This window comes from Petaurus breviceps, unplaced genomic scaffold (assembly GCF_028583685.1).
Source record: "Petaurus breviceps papuanus isolate PSGF00001 unplaced genomic scaffold, PetGlider_PUasm1.0 90977, whole genome shotgun sequence".
NCBI lineage: Eukaryota > Metazoa > Chordata > Mammalia > Diprotodontia > Petauridae > Petaurus > Petaurus breviceps.
This window is the reverse complement of record NW_027187391.1, coordinates 43,170,095-43,190,928: the sequence shown is the minus strand read 5'-3', so window position 1 is coordinate 43,190,928 and position 20,834 is coordinate 43,170,095. Positions and strand designations below refer to the sequence as shown.

The 20,834-nt window shown below is 37.6% G+C and overlaps 1 protein-coding gene and 1 long non-coding RNA gene across 2 annotated transcripts in view; one reads left to right on the top strand and one right to left on the bottom strand.

Moving 5' to 3' along the window:
• Positions 1–71: 71 nt before the first annotated feature.
• Positions 72–18,586, top strand: LOC138152967 (uncharacterized). The gene is made up of 2 exons (XR_011166259.1): positions 72–209; positions 17,392–18,586. It is a non-coding gene; the product is annotated as an uncharacterized lncRNA (long non-coding RNA).
• Positions 10,991–20,834, bottom strand: part of AK9 (adenylate kinase 9) — a 145,225-nt gene continuing 135,381 nt past the window's right edge. The window contains exons 35-38 of the mRNA XM_069077073.1: positions 19,561–19,659; positions 19,295–19,397; positions 15,281–15,395; positions 10,991–11,714 (exon numbers count right to left, since the gene is read on the bottom strand). Coding sequence (XP_068933174.1) covers positions 11,512–11,714; positions 15,281–15,395; positions 19,295–19,397; positions 19,561–19,659 — 520 coding nt within the window. The 3' untranslated portion in view covers positions 10,991–11,511. The remainder of the gene's footprint in view (positions 11,715–15,280; positions 15,396–19,294; positions 19,398–19,560; positions 19,660–20,834) is intronic.

Sequence of the window (20,834 nt, the reverse complement as noted above, 5' to 3'; positions counted from 1 at the left end):
CTGCTTTGGCAAGCTGTTTGTTCCATTTTCAAGATCATATTGTTATTCTAAGCTATTAAAAGTGATGTAATTGGGTGGCAAACACTAGTTCAAGTAAAAAAACATTTAAGTACAAAAAAGAAAAGGAAGCATCAACATTTGCTCTCCCTCTGCATCCTAGCTAGGGACTGTGGGGCCTTTCCACATCTGACTTGCAACTCAAACTTTTGGTATGTATCGTCTCCCCCATTAGAATGGGAATTTCTTGAGAGCTTGTACTATTTTTTTTTTTTTTACTATTCTAATGTATCCCCTAATGCTTGGCACATAGTAAGTGCTATAAAATGCTTATTCCCTTCCCCTCCCTTTTCCCTCCCCTCTTCTCTAGTTCTTTGTAATTGCCACTCGAAGATCATCTGACAGTTGAGAAAACGGCAGGTATAGGGAAGATAAGTGATTTATTCAAGCACACACAGTAAGTCAGGGAGCTGGGGCTGGAAACCCAGCTCTTTCTCATCCCCAAGACCAGCGTTCTTTCCACAATGCCAGACTCCTTTTGATGTATTTAAGGAGAAAAAGAATGACACCAACAACTTTTTGTTTGTAGAGAACCTTTTTACCAAAGAACTCAAAGGTCTTCACCTCCCCCTCCCCCCAGTATTAGTTAATTAGCCTCAGTAACCTGGAAGAGCCCCTTCCCCAGCATAGGAAGACTGAAGGAAAAAGCCACCTCTTTTGCTTCACAAAATGTAGTGACATTTTGAACCATACTGTGGATGGGTGTACTTAGAGGAATTTACGTATTACTACATCCAGATAAATTATATAAGATAAAATGAACCAATTTAGAATGATTTTTTAGAAATCTCATTCTAGCCAAAACATATATTTATAATACAGATGATACAATATATTTAAAACACTTTGATCAAATCACAGATCAAAATAAACGAAGGTAAAGGGACAGAAAAAACAACTTTATTTTTCCCAGTTTGCCTTCTTTCCCCCCCCATTTAATTCCTTGCCCATAATTTTGCTCAAATATTTAGTTAGAGGATCTCACCTCTAGAGGGCACTTATCATTCCAGGAAGGATGATTTTAGCAAGGCTTGAAGGTGAGACTTTCACAAAAAATAGATATATGCCAAAGGGTGCTTTGATAGAGCTTTTAGCAGAATGTTCCGGCTTTAGCCTAGCAATTAGCAATAAGTCCCTGACTTCTCATCTTATTCCATTCTTTCCCTTGTTTTCCTTTTCTGGATGCCTTCCTTGAGATCTTTCAACATTCCCTGGGTACCACTGACTGCCCCTACCATTAATGGCTCAGGATTAGTGACCTATTTTAGCTCCTCAACCATTTACCCATTTACTTAGACCCCATTTCCTACTCTGATCAACTTAATACTCTAATCAACTTTTACATCCCCCATATAAATTTCTACCCTCTACTTAGCTCATTTAAGGTAGGAAACATTTTCCCTTGAGTTCCTCCTAAAATATGGCACTCAGAAGGAACACAGTATTTTAAATTATATCTGCCCATTGTAGAGTAGAAAAATATAAATTTACTTGTTATTGATACCATGTGTCTATTTTCAAATTAATTTTTTCAATCAGCAAAAGTCAGTCTTTTCTCCCTCCTACTTGCCCCTCTCTCCAATTGAGAAAGAAAGGAGAATAAAACCATTACAAGTATGTGCAGTCAAGCAAAACAAATTCTCTCATTGGCCATGTTAAAAAACAAAACAAACAACTGTCTCAATCTGTACTCCTTCAGCTCCCTGTCATGAGATAGGTATCATAATCATGAGTCTTCTGGAATCATTGTGCTGATCAGAGTTCCTAAATCTTTTCAAGTTGTTCTTTACAATATATTTTTTTTTTACTGCATAAGTAGTTCTTCTGGTTCTGCTTATTTTAATTCCATATCAGTTATATATATCTCCCCAGGTTTCTCTAAAATTATCCCCTTCATCACTTTAAAAATGATTTTATATTTTATTTTTCCCTAGTTACATGTAAAAACAATTTTTAACATTCATTTAAAAAATTTTTGAGGTACAAATTCTCTCCCTCCCTACCCCCCCCCTTTTCAAAGCATATTTCCATGTTAGTCTTGTTGTGAAAGAAAACAGGAAAAAATAAAGAAAGTAAAGGAAAAGTATGCTTCAATCTGCATTTAGACTCCATCAGTTCTTTTTCTGGACATGGATAGTATTTTTCATCATAAGTCCTTTGTAATTGTCTTGGTGGTATTGCTTGATAACACACTGTATATAGTTTTATAACCCCTTGAGCATAGTTCCAAATTGCTCTACAGGATGGTTGAATCAATATACAACTTTATCCAACAGTGCATTAGTGTCTAAATTTTCCCACATCCCCTCCAACATTTGTTATTTACCTTTTCTGTTATATTAGTCAATCTGATAGATGTGGGGTGGTAGCTCAGAGTTGTTTTAATTTGCATTTCTTTAAACAATAGTGATTTAGAGCATATTTTATATGATTATAGATAGTTTTGATTACTTTGTCTAAAAACCGCCTGTTCATATTTTTTGACCATATATCAACTGAGGAATGGCTACTATTTTTTTATAAATTTGACTCAGTTCTCTATATATTTGAGAAATGAGATCTCTATTGGAGAAACTTCTTATAAAATTTTTTTCACAGTTATGATTCCTAATTGTATATTTCACTCCATCCTATCTCCCTTCCCATTTATTCTTCTCTCTCCTTTCATCTTGCCCATTCTGAAAAGTGTTTTGCTTCTGTCTTTTACCTACCCCAATCTGCCCTCTCTTCTCTCATCTCCTTCCTTTCCTACTTCCCATAGGGTAAGATAGATTTTTATGACCAACTGAGTGTGTATGTCATTCTCCGTTTGAGCCAATTCTGATGAGAGTGAGGTTCACTCATTGCCTTCCACCAATTCCATCTTCCCCTCCACTGTAAAAGCTCTTCCACTCCTCCTTTATGTAAGAGAATTTACTCCATTCTACTTCTCCCTTTCCCCTTCTCCTGGTGCATTCCTCTTTCTCACTCCTTAATTTTATTTTTTTAAAATCATCCCATCATATTAAACTTATAATCTTGGCCTCTGTCTATGTATACTCCTTCTAACTGCCTCACTAATGAGAAAGATTTTAGGAATTATAAGTATCATTTTTCCATGTAGGAATGTAAACAGTTTAACTTTATTAAAACCCTCATGATTTCTCTTTCCTGTTTACCTTTTTATGCTTCTCTTGAGTTTTTTATTTAAAAGTAAAGCTTTCTATTCAGCTCTGATCTTTCATCAAGAATACTTGAGTCCTCTGTTTCAATAAGTGTCCACCTCCTCTTCCCTCCCCCCCCTCTCCCCAGGGTTTTGCTGGATAGGTGATTCTTGGCTATGGTCCTAGCTCTTTTGCCTTCTAGAATATCATATTCTAAACCCTCTGATTATTTAAGGTAGAAATGGCTAAATCTTGTGCTATTCTGACTGTGGCTCCATGATTATTTGAATTGTTTCTATCTGATGACTTACAATATTTTCTCCTTGACCTGGGAGCTCAGGAATTTGGCTATAATATTCCTGGGAGTTTTCATTTTGGGATCCCTTTCAGGAGGTGATCTATGAATTTTTTCAATTTCAGTTTTACCCTTTGGTTTTAGAATATCAGGGCAATTTTCCTTGATAATTTCTTGAAAGGTTATGTCTAGGCTCTTTTTTTTTTATCATGACTTTCAGGTAGCTCAATAATTCTTAAATTATCTTTTCTGGATCTCTTTTCCAGGTCAGTTGTTTTTTCCAGTAAGATATTTCACATTTTCATCTACTTTTTCATCCTTTTGATTTTGTTGGATTGTTTCTTGATGTCTCATCAAATCTTTAGCTTCCACTTGCCCAATTCTAACTTTTTTTTTTTTTTTGCTTTTTGGAGGGCAATTGGGGTTAAGTGACTTGCCCAAAGTCACATGACTAGTGTGTCTGAGGTTGGATTTGAACTCAGGTCCTCCTGACTCCAGGGCTGGTCCTCTATTCACTGTGCTACCTAGACCTTCCCCCACCCCCATTCTAACTTTTAAGGAATTATTTTCTTCAGTAAGATTTTGTACCTCCTTTTCCATTTGGCCAATTATATTTTTTTGAGGAGTTCTTCTCTTTGGTGAATCTTTGTATATCTTTTTCCATTTGGTCAATTTTGCTTTTCAAGGCATTATTCTCCTCATTGGCTTTTTTGTACCTCTTTTACCCTTTGGCCTAGTCTGTTTTTTAAGTTATATTTTCTAAAGTAATTTTTTTTTTTTGGTGTATGTATGGGTCTCCTTTACTAACCTGTTGATTCCTTTTTTTGTCATTTTGTGATCACTCTCATTTCTCTTCCCCATTTTTCCACTACCTCTCAAATTGATTTTTAAAATCCTATTTTAGCTCTTCCATAGATTGAGGCCAATTCTTTGAGGTTTTGTGTACAGCAGTTTTGATTTTGTTGTCTTTTTCTGAGTATTTTGATTTTTCTTGTCACCATAGTAACTTTCTATAGTCAGAATCTTTTTCTGTTGTTTACTCATTTTCTAGCCTATTTCTTGACTTTTTTTGTTTTTGTTTTTAGTCAATTTTATTTTAAAATACACTTAAACTTCTTTCTAAAGCTAATAGAAAATTTCAAATTATTCCATATACAGGTTACATATTATTTTTAAAAAACACCTTTGTGGCATATATCACTACTATAGTATAAAAAATGAGAATATTTTTCTTTTTCTATTTAAAAAATTTTTAAAAATCAAATGTCTTATTATCTTCTGGTTTACATAATTCATTTCTGCAAGATTTTGAGTTACAAATTTTCTCCCCATTTTTCACCTACCCACCACCCCAAAATAGCAATCCCACTGGATATCCCCTCCTCCAATCTGCTCTCTCCAATATCTTCTCCCATCTCCCTTCCAACTTTCCAGTAGGGCATGGTGGATCTTTATGCCCCAGTGCCTACATATCGTATTTCCCATTTATATGTAAAATAATATTGATAATAGTATAATAATATATATATAATAATGTATATATATATAATATATAATAACATATATATATTTAAACATTTGATTTAAAAACTTTGAATTCCAGATTCATTCCCTTCCTCCCTTGTCACCCACCCTTACTGGGAAGATAAGCAATTCAATATAGGTTGTACATGTGTAGCTATGCAAAACATTTCTGTAGTGGATATATTGTTAAAAGACTGACTATATTTTCCTCCCTCCTATCCCACCTCCCACTTGTTCTATTTTCTACTTTGATCCTGTCCCTTTTCAAAAGTGGGTGCTTCCAACTTACTTCCCCCACAGCCTGCCCTTCCTTCCATCATGCCCCCTCTCATCCCCTTCCCCCCTACTCTCCTGTAGGGTGAGATACCCTATTTAGTGTGTATGTCATTCCCTCCCTAAGCCAAATTCAATGAGAATAAGGTTGACCCATTCCCTTTTGCCTTCCTGTTCTTACCCTCCATTGCAACCATTTTCCCTTGCCTCTTCTATATGAGATAGTTTACCCCTGTCTCTCCCCATCTCCTCGAATTATTTTCCTCTCTCACCTCTTAATTTCACCTTTTAAGTATCATCCCTTCCCATTAAATTGGTCCTGTGCCCTCTATCTATGTATGCCTGTACACATATATATATACACATTCACATATGTATTCATATGACTATATACCCTCCTATATAGACATATGTATGTATGTATGTGTATATATGTATACATTTCTATTCCCTTCAATCCTTTTCATACTGAGAAAAGTTTCATAGGTTACAATAGTCATTTTTCCATGTAGGAATGTAAATAGTTCAACTTTAATAAGTTCCTTATGATTTCTTTTCCCTGTTTACCTTCTCATGCTTCTCTTGCTTCTTATATCTGAATGTCAAATTTTCTATTCAACTCTTGTATTTTCTTCAAGAATGCTTGAAAGTCCTCTATTCCATTCAATAACCATATTTTCCCCTGAAACATGATACTCAGTTTTGCTGAGTAGGTGATTCTTGGTTTTAATCCCAGCTCCTTTGCTCTCTGGAATGTCATATTCCAAGCCCTTTGATCCCTCAGTGTAGAAGCTACCAGATCCTGGGTTATCCTGATTGTGTTTCCACAATATTCAAATTGTTTCTTCCGTGTTTCTTGTAATATTTTCTTCTTGATCTGGGAACTCTGGAACCTGGCTATAATATTTCTAGGAGTTTTCTTTTTGGGATCTTTTTGCAGAGATCATCAATGGATTCTTTCAACCTCTATTTTGCCCTCTGGTTCTAAAACATAAAGGCAGTTTTCCTTGAGAATTTCTTGGAGGATGATTTCTAGGTTCTTTCTTTGATCATGGCTTTCAGGTAGTCCAATAATTTTTAAGTGATCTCCCCTGGATCTATTTTCCAGGTCAGTGGTTTTCCCAATGCGATATTTCACATTGCCTTCTATTTTTTCATTTGTTTGGATCTGTTTAATAGTATCTTGATTTCTCATAAAGTCACTAGCTTCCATTTGCTCCAGTCTAATTCTGAAGTAATGATTCTCTTCATTGAGCTTTTGAGATTCTTTTTCCATCTGGCAAATTCGGCTTTTTAAGGCATTCTTCTCCTCATTACCTTTTTGAGCCTCTTTTGCCATTTGAGTTAGTCTATTTTTAAGGTGTTATTTCTTCAGTCAGGTTGTTGACTCTCATTTCATGATTTTCTTGCATTGTTCTCATTTCTCTTCCCAATTTTTCCTCCACTTCTCTTATTTGCTTCTTAAGGTCCTCTATGGCCAGTAACCAGCTCGTATTTTTCTTGGAAGCATTTGGTGTAGGAGTTCTGACTTCACTGTCTTCCTCTTTTTCCATGCTTTGATTCTTTTTGTCTCCAAAATAGGAGTGTAAGGTTGGATTGCTCTGCTTGATTTGCTTCCTTTGCCTGCTCATTTTGCCACTCAATTACTTGATTTTTGAGCTTTTTGCCACAGTAGGACTCTGCTACCAGACAGGGGAGCTTTGTCCCAAACTCTGGGGTTTTCTGACCTGCTAAAGGAATTAGTTGGGTGCCCTCTCTGAAGCCTCCACACACTCTGGCAAGCTGGTCACACACCCCAGGACCTCCACCCTAGACTGCAATCCAGATCCAAGAAGGTTAAAGCAAGAGCGATTAACCCTCAGACTGGTTGCTTGGTCCACCTACACTGCAGGGTAGGAGCTGAAGCTACCACATGGCGGCAGCTGCATGGCTGTGGGGCCTCAGTGGTTTCTTCCTGCAGGGGATAAAGGCAGATCTCACTCCCAACTACTGGGTCCCAAAGTCCACACTGCACTGACCTCTCTATCCTTGGCATCTATGGGTTGATAATTCTGGAAAACACCACAGCTGCTGGTGATCTGAAGTCCCTCTAGCCAGCGGCTGGTCAGCCTTCCCCAAGGCTAAAACCTCGGCTTGAGTGGGGCTGGGCTCAGCTCCCAGAGCGCTGTGCTGTCTGCTTGCTGCCAGCCTGCTGGGCTGTCCTCAGCAGGAGGCTAGATTCTCTGTGTCATTTTGTGGGTTCTGTAGCTCCAAAGTTTGTTCAGCGTCACCTTTTACATGAATTGGAGTTGGTGGGAGCCAGAGCTGTGTGGAAGTCCTGTTTTTACTCCCTATTTCTTGACTTTTAACTCTATGCTAAAGTGGGGCTCAGCTTCTGGGATACACGAACTTTCCCAAACTTCTGGTTTTTGTGTAGCTGTTTTCAGAAATAATTCTAGGGTTCTGTAAGTTTTTAGTTCTTCCAAGGTGGTATGATCTAAGGAAAGGCGTGTTTACTTCTCTCCTGGCCTTTGTTTTGGTTTGTGAGTGATCACAAGCATTTTTTTTTTTTCTGTCCTATAACTGTGACTAGGTTCCTGCAGTCACAAGTTCTGGTGTGCTAGTACTCCTCCTTGTCCTGGGACTGAGACCCAGATCCAACTATGGGCAATGGAACAAAGTCCTACCCCTAGTGCCACCAAAGGGACCCCTGTAACCTTCTGACCAGTTGTCCAACCTCCTTACCATCTGTAGGCTGAGAGCTCTGGAAGCAGCCACTGTTGCAGCTGATTCAGTCATCCCTCAAGGCCTGTTCCTGGTTTGCTGGGGTTGAATCTGCCCTGGTATGGCCTGTACTAGATCTCATTCTACTCTCACCTCTGTGGGATAAACCTTTCCAGACAACCTTCTAAATTGTCATGGGTTGTGAAATTGCTTCATCCCATCCTTTTTGTGGGTTCTGTCACTCCAGAATTTTTTTTGAAGCATTATTTAAAGGTATTTGGAGGTAAATTTGGGAGAGCCCTGCTTTTTCTCTCCTTGGCTCTGTGCCCACTCTGCCCCCATCATTTCTTCCAGCATGATAGCATTCCATTATATTTATATGCCATAACTTGTTCAGCTATTCTCCAATTGATGGACAACCTTTCAATTTCAAGTTCTTTGCTACTTACAGTGAAAGAATTGCTATATTTTTATACATTCTTAGAGTTTGTTTTGCTTAGAATTAAGCCTTCCTTTAACCTATCCTCCCTCTCTATTAGCCCTTCTCCCTTTTTTCTTTCCTTCTTGTTTTCCTGTTGAGTGTTTTCTCCTCAATCCATTTTCCAAGTCATTTGTTCTTGCTACCTTACATTTTCCTTGATTTTTTGCAATCTTTTGATTTTTTAAAAATATATTTCTTGTTACCTTAGGGAATCATTAGCTTCTTTTGTTCCATTCTAATTTTTAGAAAGCTTGTTGATTGGGAAAGCTTTTGTACCTCTTGTGCTATGCTACTAATTCCCTTTTCAATTCTCTTACACAGCTATAATTTCTTTTTCAATTTTCCTCCAGTGCTTTCATTTCATTAAAAAAAATTTTAAACCTTCTTTTAAATTCTTGTTTTATTCCATCCTGGAATTCTAGTTGAACTTGTACCCAAGTTGTACTTTTCTTTAAAGCTTTACTTGTAGATATTTTAGGGTCATTCTCTTTGTGTCTTGAGCATCACTGTCACCATAATGGCTTTTTATGGTGGAAATCTTTATTTGCTCATTCTTCCAGCCCATTTCCTGACTTTGGACTTTATATTAGAGCTTGGCTCCGGGTATTTCTATTGGGAGGGTCTGGTCTGGTCCTACTAATGATTTCTAAGGGTATCAAGTATTGAGTTTTTCCAGGATCTCAGGGACAACTCATTCTTAGGGACTTGCAAACTTATAGTTAATCTATTTTAAAGAACAAAAACTAACAAAGCACAGGAACATGGTTACTTTTAATAGCATTCTAAAGCATGCTTTGGCAAGTAATATTATTATATGACTATTCTTACTTCCCAAAGTCTTCTGATCCTGGGCCAAGTCTGATGTCTACCTTCCTGGTCTACCCTAAAAGTTTCTGCCCTGAGTTTGGGTCTGAGAAACAGTTCTGTGGGTTTGCTCCATTTGGTGTTATCTAGACTGTAGTTGGATTTGGTCACTGTCCTCCAGCTGGAAAGATGTCCTAGTTCAGAGTCAAATGTCAGGTTCCCCTTTGGTCTGGCATTCCTGATTTGATTATTCTGCTTTAGACTTCAGACTGGGCTGGATGCTGGAACTGAGACACTTTCTACTCCTGGGGATTGAGTCACAAAGCTGCTGTTTGCTTCTCTACTTGCTTCTTGCTTGGTACATAGCCTGGAGCATGTAACTGTTCATAACTCTGGAATGCCAATCTCTAGGCACGGGTCCCATCCCAGAGCTCTGGGCTCCAAACCTAAGTGCCCAGGGCTGCCAGACTGGGCATCAGATTAAGGTCAATGCCTATTCAAAAAGGGTAGTTGCTGGTGATCTCTGTGCCTGCCCAGTACTGAGTGACAAGGATATGTCCTTTCAGGTTAATCAGGGCTCCAAATTCAAGTTTTTGCAGGAATGTGTGTATATTCAAAATCAATTGTCAAGAGGATGTTGGCTTCCCCAAGTGGCCACTGTTTGTGTGGTGTGGGGGAAAGAGGGTTGTTGGGTGCTCAATTCATGCTTGGGTAGCTAAAGTGGTAAATTGCTGGGATTCTTATGCCGGGGCAGAACTCTCTGTATTGTTGAGGAGGGGCATGGTGTCTCTGTGCAGAGGAGTTTTGGATCGTTGTGCCTGGGTCTAGTTCCCATTCAGAAAGGTGGGAGGATAGGAATGGTATATTGATAGGAATGGATATTTTGTAGTTAGTCCTAGCTGCTGTGCTGGGAATCATGGGTTATGTCAGCTAGTAGTATGTCATGGTAGGTCTTTAATAAATGCTTATTGTTTAATTGATTGCTTTGCTCTAGGTAGCATAGTTAATAATTATTGAAGTTGATAATTGTCCTAATCATTCCACATATAAGACTGTCTTTGTCAAATTAGATATTTACAACCACCTGAGGAATACTAGAGGTTGCAATTTGGACTTTGTGATGTGCAGAAGGCAAATAGCAGGTATTAGGTGTCTATGGTACCTTTTGGATATTTGGGAAAGAATTAAGTTTGGGATGCAGGCAGAATTCAAAATATGGCAGTCAGCCAATTCTATTATCACTCTCTTGAAAAAGTGTTGGCCAACTTATGGGTCCTTTGTCTAACTTTGGCAACACGTCTCTAATTGCTATTAAAATTATTAGAATCATAGAGATGGAAGAGACCTTAAGATAATTTGGTTCACTTCCCTCATCTCACAAATGAAGGAACTGAGGCCTAAAGACATTATATGCTTTGCCTTGGGTCTTACAGCTAATATCTGTAGTCTAATAATTTTTTTGAACACCAACCTAATTTATTCAGGTTTCAGATTTTTTCCTGCTTTAGCTATATGAATGAAGGCCTAGTGCTTTCCTCTTCAAATTCCATCAGTTTTTAAGACAGGTTGCAATCTTTCTATCAATTAAATTGAATAAAATGTACTTTAAAAATATACCTCAGAAATCAGAAAATAGGCAGCCGGTTATGTTATAAAAACAACACCCCATATTTATTCACATGTAGGTAGGGAAAGTGTTAAAGTACCATTATGTTCATTCTGCTTACAAAACAATTACATAGGTTGAGAATACATCCACATTCCTATTTTACTTATATCTATATTATTTTTGCTTGTAACTGCCCAATATATTTAATGAGTATCTTTCTCTAATGATCAAAAAAAGGCTATTCAATTTCTCGATTAACCAATTTTAAAGAACAAAAACTAACAAAGCACAGAAACATGGTTACTTTTAAAAGCATTCTAAAGCATGCTTGGGCAAGTAATATTATACAACTATTCTTTTGTTAAAACACCAAAACTCAGTCAATAAAAGATACTTCCTTTGATTTAAAATCCTATGCTTAGAAAGATACTCCTTTCTGATGAATGGAAGCACCCAATAGGTGCTATGTCTAAATACTCCATCATGCCATCTAGAAGGTAACTTGAAAAATAGAGAATAGAGATTATGGTAGGTTTTGATCTCCTTTTCTTATCCCAGGTTATGGGGATTTTCCCATCGAAATTTTATCCAACCATACATCATTGTGAATAGCCAAACAAAATTAACCAGTGACTGGGTTCACATTTTTAAGAGAGAAAAAAGTCTGTAATTTATAGTCAAAGTCAATAGCTCTAAATTGAGGTTCCTTGTATTTTCTGGTCATTTTGGAACCTAAGTAAGGTATGAGTTCACATCTTTCTATAAACTGTTCCAGCTTCTTCTTATATTTTTTCCGTGAATATTCAGAACCTTTAGGATTAAATGCTGTAAGGAAGTAAACAAAAACCATAAATATATGCTGTGAACCTGATGATGCAAGATACTGAAGAAAAAAGAGAACTTCATGTTTGAGATGTGTAGATATATAATTCATTTAAAATATAAACAATTTTTACATTATTCATTATTTTAGATGATTAAAATACTGGTGACCCTTTCCTCTGTCCCCATTTGTATGAAAAATTGAGAGTTGACTGTATATAATTTTTATTATTAGATTCAAAAACCCAGCAATACCAGTAATAGTGTTTTAATTAAATCTGCCTTCTAATAATAATAATTGGCATTATTTATTTAATTCTTTAAGGTTTGCAGAAACACTGTGCACATTATCTCATTTGTTTGATTCACAATACTTTGTGAATCAGGTCCTATTGTATTATCATCTCTATGTTTTAGATGGGGAAATCGAGATGCAGAGAGTTAAAATGACTTCATTTCAATGGTTCCACAAGTACAAATGAAAGTATCAGAGTTAGAATTCAAACCCAGATCTCTCCTGACTTCAAACCAGTGGTTCTTACTCTATACCATACTTTTTTCTTTCTGGTCCATCAGAGGAGGTTGATCTGCTCCATTCAGGCAGCTATTGGCACAGTGGATAAAGCTCCGGGCCTTAAGTCAGACAGATTTGAATTCAATTATGACTTCAGATATTTATTAGTATGTAACATTAGGCAAGTCCCTTAACTTCTGTTTGTCTCAGCTTCCCCAGTTGTAAAATGGGAGTAACAATAGCACATACCTCACAGGGTTGTTGTAGGGATCAAATGCAATATTTGTAAAAAGTGTGCAGAACAGTGCCCTGCACACAGTAAGTGCTATATACATGCTTACTACTCCCTCCACCCCAATCATGATGCCCCTATAATGACTCTTCCCCAAAACAACAACCAAAAAATATCTATTAGACAATTCTCCCTGTTAAGAGGAGCTGAGAGAGCTATCTGTTAACCTGATAATAATGGCAAAGAAGGTTGTCTTTCCAGGGCATGTATTCAAGGCATAATAAATAACCTCCCAAGATCTGTCAAAAAAGATGACTACTTTTGTTGATTCAAATGGCAACAATTGATACTGGCAGAAAGAACCTAGAAAGTACCAAGACAAAGGAGGGAAAAGAGAAAAGCTGACTTGGTGGGTGAACTTCTGGTTAATAATATGATATTGAAAAATAGGATTTAGATACCTGAACTACAGTTTAAAACATAGGCTAAGCAGTAGCTGGGGATAGAGCAGACCTACCAAATTCCATTAAGAATATATTCATTTGCAAATCAAACCAAAATTACTTTAGATTAAAAAGGACAGGGGAAGAAGAAAACTGCCCAAGTATATATCTTAGTGGATACCACCAAGTTAGATACCATAAAGGGAGATATTACAATTTAGGAACAATTGATGTTGAGACTTCCAGAAAGTTCCCAAAGAGGAACAGCTAGCCACTTTTTAACTTGCCTTCCTGATAATTTCATCCTTCAAAGGCTGGAGGAACTGACAAGGGGAAATTCTATTCTGGATCTGATTCTCACCAAATAGGGAAGAAATGGTTGCTGGGATGGAAATGATACAAACCTTGAGAGGAAGTGACTCCTTCCCCTTCTTAGAATTTGTGATGGAGAAGGAGAAGAAAGCGCACACAGTCTAACATGCAGTCTAGGTTTTAAGAGAGCAGACTTAAAAAGGTACAGAGGAAGTACAGGCAGAATTTCTTGAACTAAAATTCTTCATAAAAAGTAATCTACAAGAGCATACAGAGATGACATCTTTATCGTGTTTGCTGATGGCACCAAGGGAAGAGGGAAAGGTAGTACAGTGAATGACTATGGTAGAATGAACAAAATTTTTAGCTGCTGCAACGCTTTCCACAATGTTTGGTCTGGGTAGTGCCATACCTCCAGCTTCTCAGAATTGGTTTTGCTTCTCAGAATTTTGTAGCTCTAAGTGCCATTCTTCTCACTCTCAGGAATGTAAATGAATCAATATTGAGTGCTAGATAATTATATAAATACATACATATGTTTAACTATAACTATATTGATAAATGAGGCCTTTCTTCCTTGTTAGTACCTTTGGGTAGTGACAGTTTATTCCCTGTCTCCTATGGAATATGAGTTCACATTCATAAGAAAAATGTCAATCTATAAGAACAATTAAAGTACAGCCACAGGCTGAACTTACTGGGAAGATTCATGCCCCTATTAATTGGCTTGCATCATGTGTTGATTTTTTCTTGTTTGTTGCTTTTACCCCTAAAAACAACAGAGACCTCCCCCTCTCTTCCCAATTATAATTTCACAAAGGCTCCCTTTGAGCTCTAATAGGCCAATAGCACCTTATATCCTAGATAAGATCCTCTAAGTTCCCATTGTCAGCTAACCTTGGGTAAATCAGGAAACATTCCAATCTTATACTTTCATCCTCCTCCACCAGGGACTATGCTCAGAGACCACAAAGCATAGAGCTGGAGGTAAAAGAAAACAATTTATTCCCTACTTATCTGGAGTAAGTGGTTCTAATTTAATGATAGGCTCAGAATCCAAAATGCTATTGACAGGATAGATGGAACACTGGTCTGAACCTCCTAAGAAGATATTTAATGGGGATAAACATAACATCTTATGCTTGGATTTGTGAAACCAACTTTGTAAGTACAAGATTGGGGAAACATGGTTAGATGGCACTTTGTCTAAAAAAGATCTGGGGATTTTAGTGGATTACAAACTCAGAAGCAGAATTAATAAGATTTGGTTATGGATTAATGAAAAAGTTGAGGAAGAGATAAGGGAAAGGCAGGGAATAAACAATAGTGCCTACTATGTGCCTGGTACCGTGCTAAGGACTTTTTCTAAGTATTATCTCATTTGATCCTCACAACAACCCCATGAGGGAGGTGTTATTATTATCCTTATTTTACACCTGAGGAGACTAAGGCAAACAGAAGTTGAGTGAGTTGCCAGGGTCATACAGTTACTAAGTATCTAAGGTTTCATTTGAACTCAGGTCTTCCTGACTCCAGGCCCAGTGTTCTATCCACTGGGCTGCCTCAGATATAGCAAAATATAATTGATGTAGTGGAAAAATCCATGGACCTCAAACCAGAAGATCCAGGTTCCTGTTCTAGATTTCCACCTTATTAGTTTTATAACCATGACAGCTGCCTTAATAAATATAAAGGTCAGTTATGTGGAAGAGAGATGAGTTTTAATCTGTTTGGCCCCAGAGGGACCAGAACTAGGAGGGATGGATGGAAATGCAAAAAGGCAAATTTAGGCTTGAGAAACTTCCTAACCATCCCCAAGAGGCCTGGGTTGCTGCAGGAGGCAGAGAGTTCCTCTTCTTGGGGCACCTGCAAGTTGACTGGATTACTGCTTCTTGGGAATGTTATGAGGTGGGAGTAGGGGAGGAAATGCTTTTTCCAGGAGAAGCTGGACTAAATGGCCTCTGAGGCCATCTCTGAAATATTATGTTTCTAGTCATCTTATACACCCCACTACACAATGATCTTAGGTAATTCATTTTAGTTTGAGGGTTCCAACACAAATACTTACCTTTTAGATGAAATGCTATGTAGAGTAAGGCAGATCTCTTTACACTTTGGAAGGGAAATTTGGGCTTTAAGCAGCCTACTTCATTCATGGCTTTAATTAGAGAAGTTGCTGCACCCTATAGAAAGGAAGCAGAGATGGCTACATTGTTGAATAGTTGAAGACAGTTTCTTAATTATTCTTATGATTAAAGAAGAGAAAAATGCCTATTCTCTACTACATAAAATAGCATTTGCAAAGTGTAGGAGTCTTTAGGAAGACCAATAAGCTATCATGATAGAGATTCAAAATATGCTTAATTAAATGTTGATCTGCTTATAGGGATAAAAATCTGTCTACAGAATGGGAAAATCTGAGTTCAAGTCTCTCTTCTAACATATACTGATTTGGGGTGGCTAGGTGGCACAGTGAATTAGAGCACTGGCCCTGGAGTCAGGAGGACCTGAGTTCAAATCTGGCCTCAGACACTTGACACACTTACTAGCCATGTGACTTTGGGCAAGTCACTTAACCCCAATTGCCCTCCAAAAAAAAAAAAGCCCATATACTGGTTGTATGACCCTGGGCAAGTCACTTAACCTCTGAGTGCTCTAGGCAACTCTCTAACACTGTAAATTGCAGAGAAGGTGCTTACTTATATTGGTAGAAAAGGCTTCTTCATCTGGGAGTTGCCTGTATCTATGAAATCATAGGCCTAGTCATTATCCCTACTCAAGCATTTTTATTTTTAATCTGCATTTTCATTGGTGGAGGGAGTTGCCCTTGATGAACTTCTAACACTGATAAAAGGCAGCTTTTATGCAATTTTTATTTTCAGTTATTTTTTAAAACTCAATTTTATTTTATTTTCAATTCTGAATCCTCTTTCATCCCCTTCCTATTTCCCTTTCCATTAAGAAGAAAAACAAGACCCAATACAAAGATGTATAGTCATGCAAAACAAATTTCCCTATTACTCATGTTCCAAAAAAGAAAGAGAAAGAAAGAGGAAGGAAGAAAGAGTCTTTAGGAACTGTGTTTGGTCAGTGTATTGATCAGTTACTAAGTCTTTGGCTAAGATTAAAAAAAATGACAAATACTGGAGGGAGAATAGGTACTTTAATGAATTGTTGGTGAAACTGTGAACTGGTCCAACCATTTTAGAAAGCAATTTGGAACTATGCCCCAAAAGCTATTAAACTGTACATTCCCTTTAACCCAAAGATAATGCTACTAGGCCTAGGGCCCAAAGAAATCAAAGAAAAAGGAAAGGGACTCATATGTACAAAAATATTTATAGCAGCTCTTTTTGTGGTAGCAAAGAATTGGAAATTGTGGGGATGCCCATTAATTGGGGAATGTCTGAACAAGTTATGGTGTATGAATGTGATGGAATACTACTGCAGCATAAGAAATGCTTAAGGGGATGGTTTCAGAAGAACCTGGGAAGAACTGCAAAGTGAAGTGATCAGTATCAAAGAACAATTTATATATTAACAGTGATATTGTAAAGACAGTCAAATTTGAAAGACTAAATAACTCAGATCAATATAACTAACCACAATTCCTAAGAACTCATAATGAAACATGTTATTTACATCCAGAGAGAGCTGATGAATTCAAGTGCACGTTGAAACATTTTTCCTTCCTTCCTTCCTTCCTTCCTTCCTTCCTTCCTTCCTTCCTTCCTTCCTTCCTTCCTTCCTTCCTTCCTTCCTTCCTTCCTTCCTTCTTTCCTTCCTTCCTTCCTTCTTTCCTTCCTTCCTTCCTTTCCTCCTCCTCTTCCTTTCTTCCTCCTTTCTCTCTTTCTCCCTTTGCTTCTTTCTTTCCTTCTTTCTTTCTTTCTTTCTTTCTTTCTTTCTTTCTTTCTTTCTTTCTTTCTTTCTTTCTTTCTTTCTTTCTTTCTTCCTTTCTTCCTTCCTTTCTTTCTTCTTTCTTTTTCTTTCTTTCCTTTCTCCCCCTCCTTTTCTCCTTCCCTCCTCTTTCTTTCCTTCCTTCCTTCCTTTCTCCCTTCCTTCTTTCTTCCCTCCCTCCTTCCTCCCTTCCTTTTTTTTTGATCATTGGTAAGGGGGAAATTTATTTTGTATGATTATGCATATTTGTAATGGATTTTGTTTTTCTTGTTCTCTCAACAGATGGGTGATGGGAGAAGAAGAGAATTAGTTAGTGAAAATACAAGAAAATTGAATTTTATGGTGGGTTTTTGTTTGCTTGTTTGCTCATTCTTCCAACCTACTTCCTGTCTTTTGACTTGATATTAGTGCTGGGCTCTATGCCCTTTTGGGGAGTTATCTGACCTGAGCTTTGGTCTTTTTATGGACTTTTGCTGCTTTCACAATTCAGGCTGGAAAGCCTGCAAACTTTCAGTGCCCCTAAAAGTGGTGTGATCCAGTGTGATCATTGATCTTCCTCATCCAAGCTTCTCAAGTTCCTGACCTCCTTTTGGGTCAGCTTGGTTGGGAGTTTTAATACATTGTTGCTGGACCGGGTCAGTGGACTCAGTTAGTCCACTGGGAGGCCCTGCAGGTTCAGGCTCTTCTTTGGTCTGGGACTCCTGTAAGCTTACATGTGGGGTTCAAGGCTCAGACTGAGTCTCTGATTAGGTCTTGGGATAAGAGAACCATAGCCTCTGTCTCTGGAACTTTTTCCTTACTGAATATACAACTAGGGCCTATGCTTGAAACTCTTCCTCCCTGCCTTAGATATGTGATCTGGAACTGTGGCCCAGAAAGTGGAAGACAGAATTGTCAGATTGCACCCTTTCTTGCACCCAGTGCTAGTTCTGGGATACCCTGGCATCTCTTTCTGCCCTGGTGCATCTTGCTCTGGTGCCCTATCTTGACTTTCTTTCAGTCCTTGGTTGTTGGAATGTTCTGGGCTGCTCTTGACCATGCCTTGTCTCTAGTATTTATGGGCCTCTCTGTCTTACTTAAGTTGCCAGTGTCTGGAAAAATGACTCACTGTGACTTTTTTTTTTTGGCTTTCCAAGTCAGAATTTGGTCTGGTGTATTTTCTATATTGTTGTGGAGAAGGGTCAGTGGGGAGCTAGGCTACACAGATTCTTCTCATCCCACTATCTTGACTTCACCTTGTCTGGGTGTTTTTAAGGAGGTCATTTGAATCCTACTCTTACCAAAGTCTCATTAGTTTGCCACAATTATAATACTTGGATGAAACAAAGGATATGGATAAAGCACTGGCCCTGGAGTCAGGAGTTCAAATGTGACTTCAGACACTTGACATTTAACTGGTTGTATGACCCTGAGTCACTTAACCTCAATTGCCTTGTCAAAATAAAATAAAATAAAGGATAAATTTTGAACTTTATAATGAGGAGTGAGTCTTAAATTTCATTTGCCATTGGACTTAATGCTTTCCAAGGATTGAGATTTCAGTGACAAAATTAAAGATATTTCAGAATTAAGGTTTACATCTTAATTTATTTGTGATATGGAGGGAATGTAAAGTCAAGGATAAAGGAACAGGAAGGATCTCAGACATCGTCTAGTCTATGGATTCTTAACTTGGGGTCTGTGAACTGGTTGTTTTAAAATATTTTCACAACTGTACTTTAACATAATTGGTTTCCTTTGTAATACTATATATTTTATTTAATGCATTTAAAAATATTATTCTGAGAAAAGGTCTAGGAGTTTTACTAAATAGCCAAAGGGATGCATGATGCAAAAAAAAAAAAAAAAGGTAAACTGCTAATCTACCCCAGTCCTCACTTTTTATATAGCAGTAAACTGAGGTCCAGAGAGGTAAAGGGACTTTTCTAAAGTCACACAGGGAGTTAAAGAACTGGGATTCAAACCTAAGCCATGCAATTCCAAATCCAATGCTCATTCTAGTAACATCACCCAACAATAGTGGGAGGAGGACCCAAAGTAATGAGTTCATTGATCCATTAAATAATCTGAATGACTCACTGAAATGAAAAACGATGTTTAAAGAAAAATAAATGGAACCCTGCAGGTTTCTATTGCCCTGATTTCTATCCACATACATAGAACAAAGCAAGAAATTGCAATATACCTGTTCTAGGTATCCAGGCAAAGGAAGGCTGGTAAGTGATATTGGCTCCTTAATTGGAGGAAGTTTGTTTGGAAGTTTCTGATTCCAGTATTTCTCTGGTAACCTGCAAGTATAAAATGTCCAAGGCCAATTGCATAGTTTCTCTTTCTCCTCTCTTGTCTACATGCTCATATTCTACATATACATATCTGTCTATATGTCTGTCCATACATATAAGCAGACAGGTAAAAAAGCAAAATACAAAAGTGAAGAATTCACCAATTTACCTCAAAAATTTCTGCAGTTTGTCTTCACTCTCACAAAAGAATATACACTCACGATACTCTAAAGCATATTCAATGTTTCCAGGAATTAGGGCTTCATATCTGAGAGACAGAAAAAGAATGACTGAGTATAATGTTGAGTTGTTTCTGTTGTGTCCAGCTCTTCATGACTTCATTTGGGGTCTTCTCGGCAAAGATACTAGACTGGTTTGCATTTCCTTCTCCAGCTCATTTTACAGATGAGGAACTGAGGTAAATGGGGTTAAGTGACTTGCCCAGGGTCATACAAGAAGTGTTTGAGGCCAGATTTAAACTCACTGCAGGACCAATGCTTTATCCATTGTGCCACTTCCTTGTCTAATTCATTGACTATACTGATGTGTAATTCAAAATTTAAATGGGCGTATTTTATTTAAAAAATTTAATTAGTATATAATATTTTTAAAAAACTAGGTCTCCCTATCTCGCCTAGACTGGAAGTACAGAAGCTATTCATAGGACCAATCCCTTTAAGGGTGGGCTCAGGAGCTGTGACCTGGACTTATTTTGCTTTAAGATATGTGAATGAGGGACAGCTCGGTGGTACAGTGAATAGAGCACCCACCCTGTAGTCAGGAGTACCTGAGTTCAAATGTGACCTAGACATTTGACACATCCTATTAGCTGTGTGACCTTGGGCAAATCACTTAACCCCAATTGCTTGCCTTTCCCGCTCCAAAAAAAAAAGATATGTGAATGAGTATATATAATAGGTATATATCCATTCATCTGAATGAATATACATATAACATATACATAGCTATCTTTCAATATACAAGCCTTTATTTTCTCTCCATATCTTTCCCCTCGCTTGATGAAAAAAAAAAACCTTAGAAGAAATATATATATATATATATATATATATATATATATATATATAGTCAACCAAAACTAATTCCTGCACTGGTGTAATGGAAATGCAGATTTAAAGATCTTCCCTGCCCCTAGGCTAACACCTGGAGCCTGGGGTGGGAGGCTTGTTTTTCAGTAGATACTTTTTGATTGGCCAGTGGGTCAATAAGGTTGTTACATTCTCTGAGCCAGGAGAAAGCTATATAAGCCCTGATGTGTAGCTTTGTTTTGGGACTCACTTTGAGAAGTGTTCTGTGATTTGATCTGAATTCTGGGAAGCCGTTGTTGAGAGTCCCCCGGCTTTGAAAAACCCAGAATGTGGAAACCCAGATGTTGACTGGGTATGGATGTAATGGTTGGACAGTTTGGAAATCTGTCTACTTGAT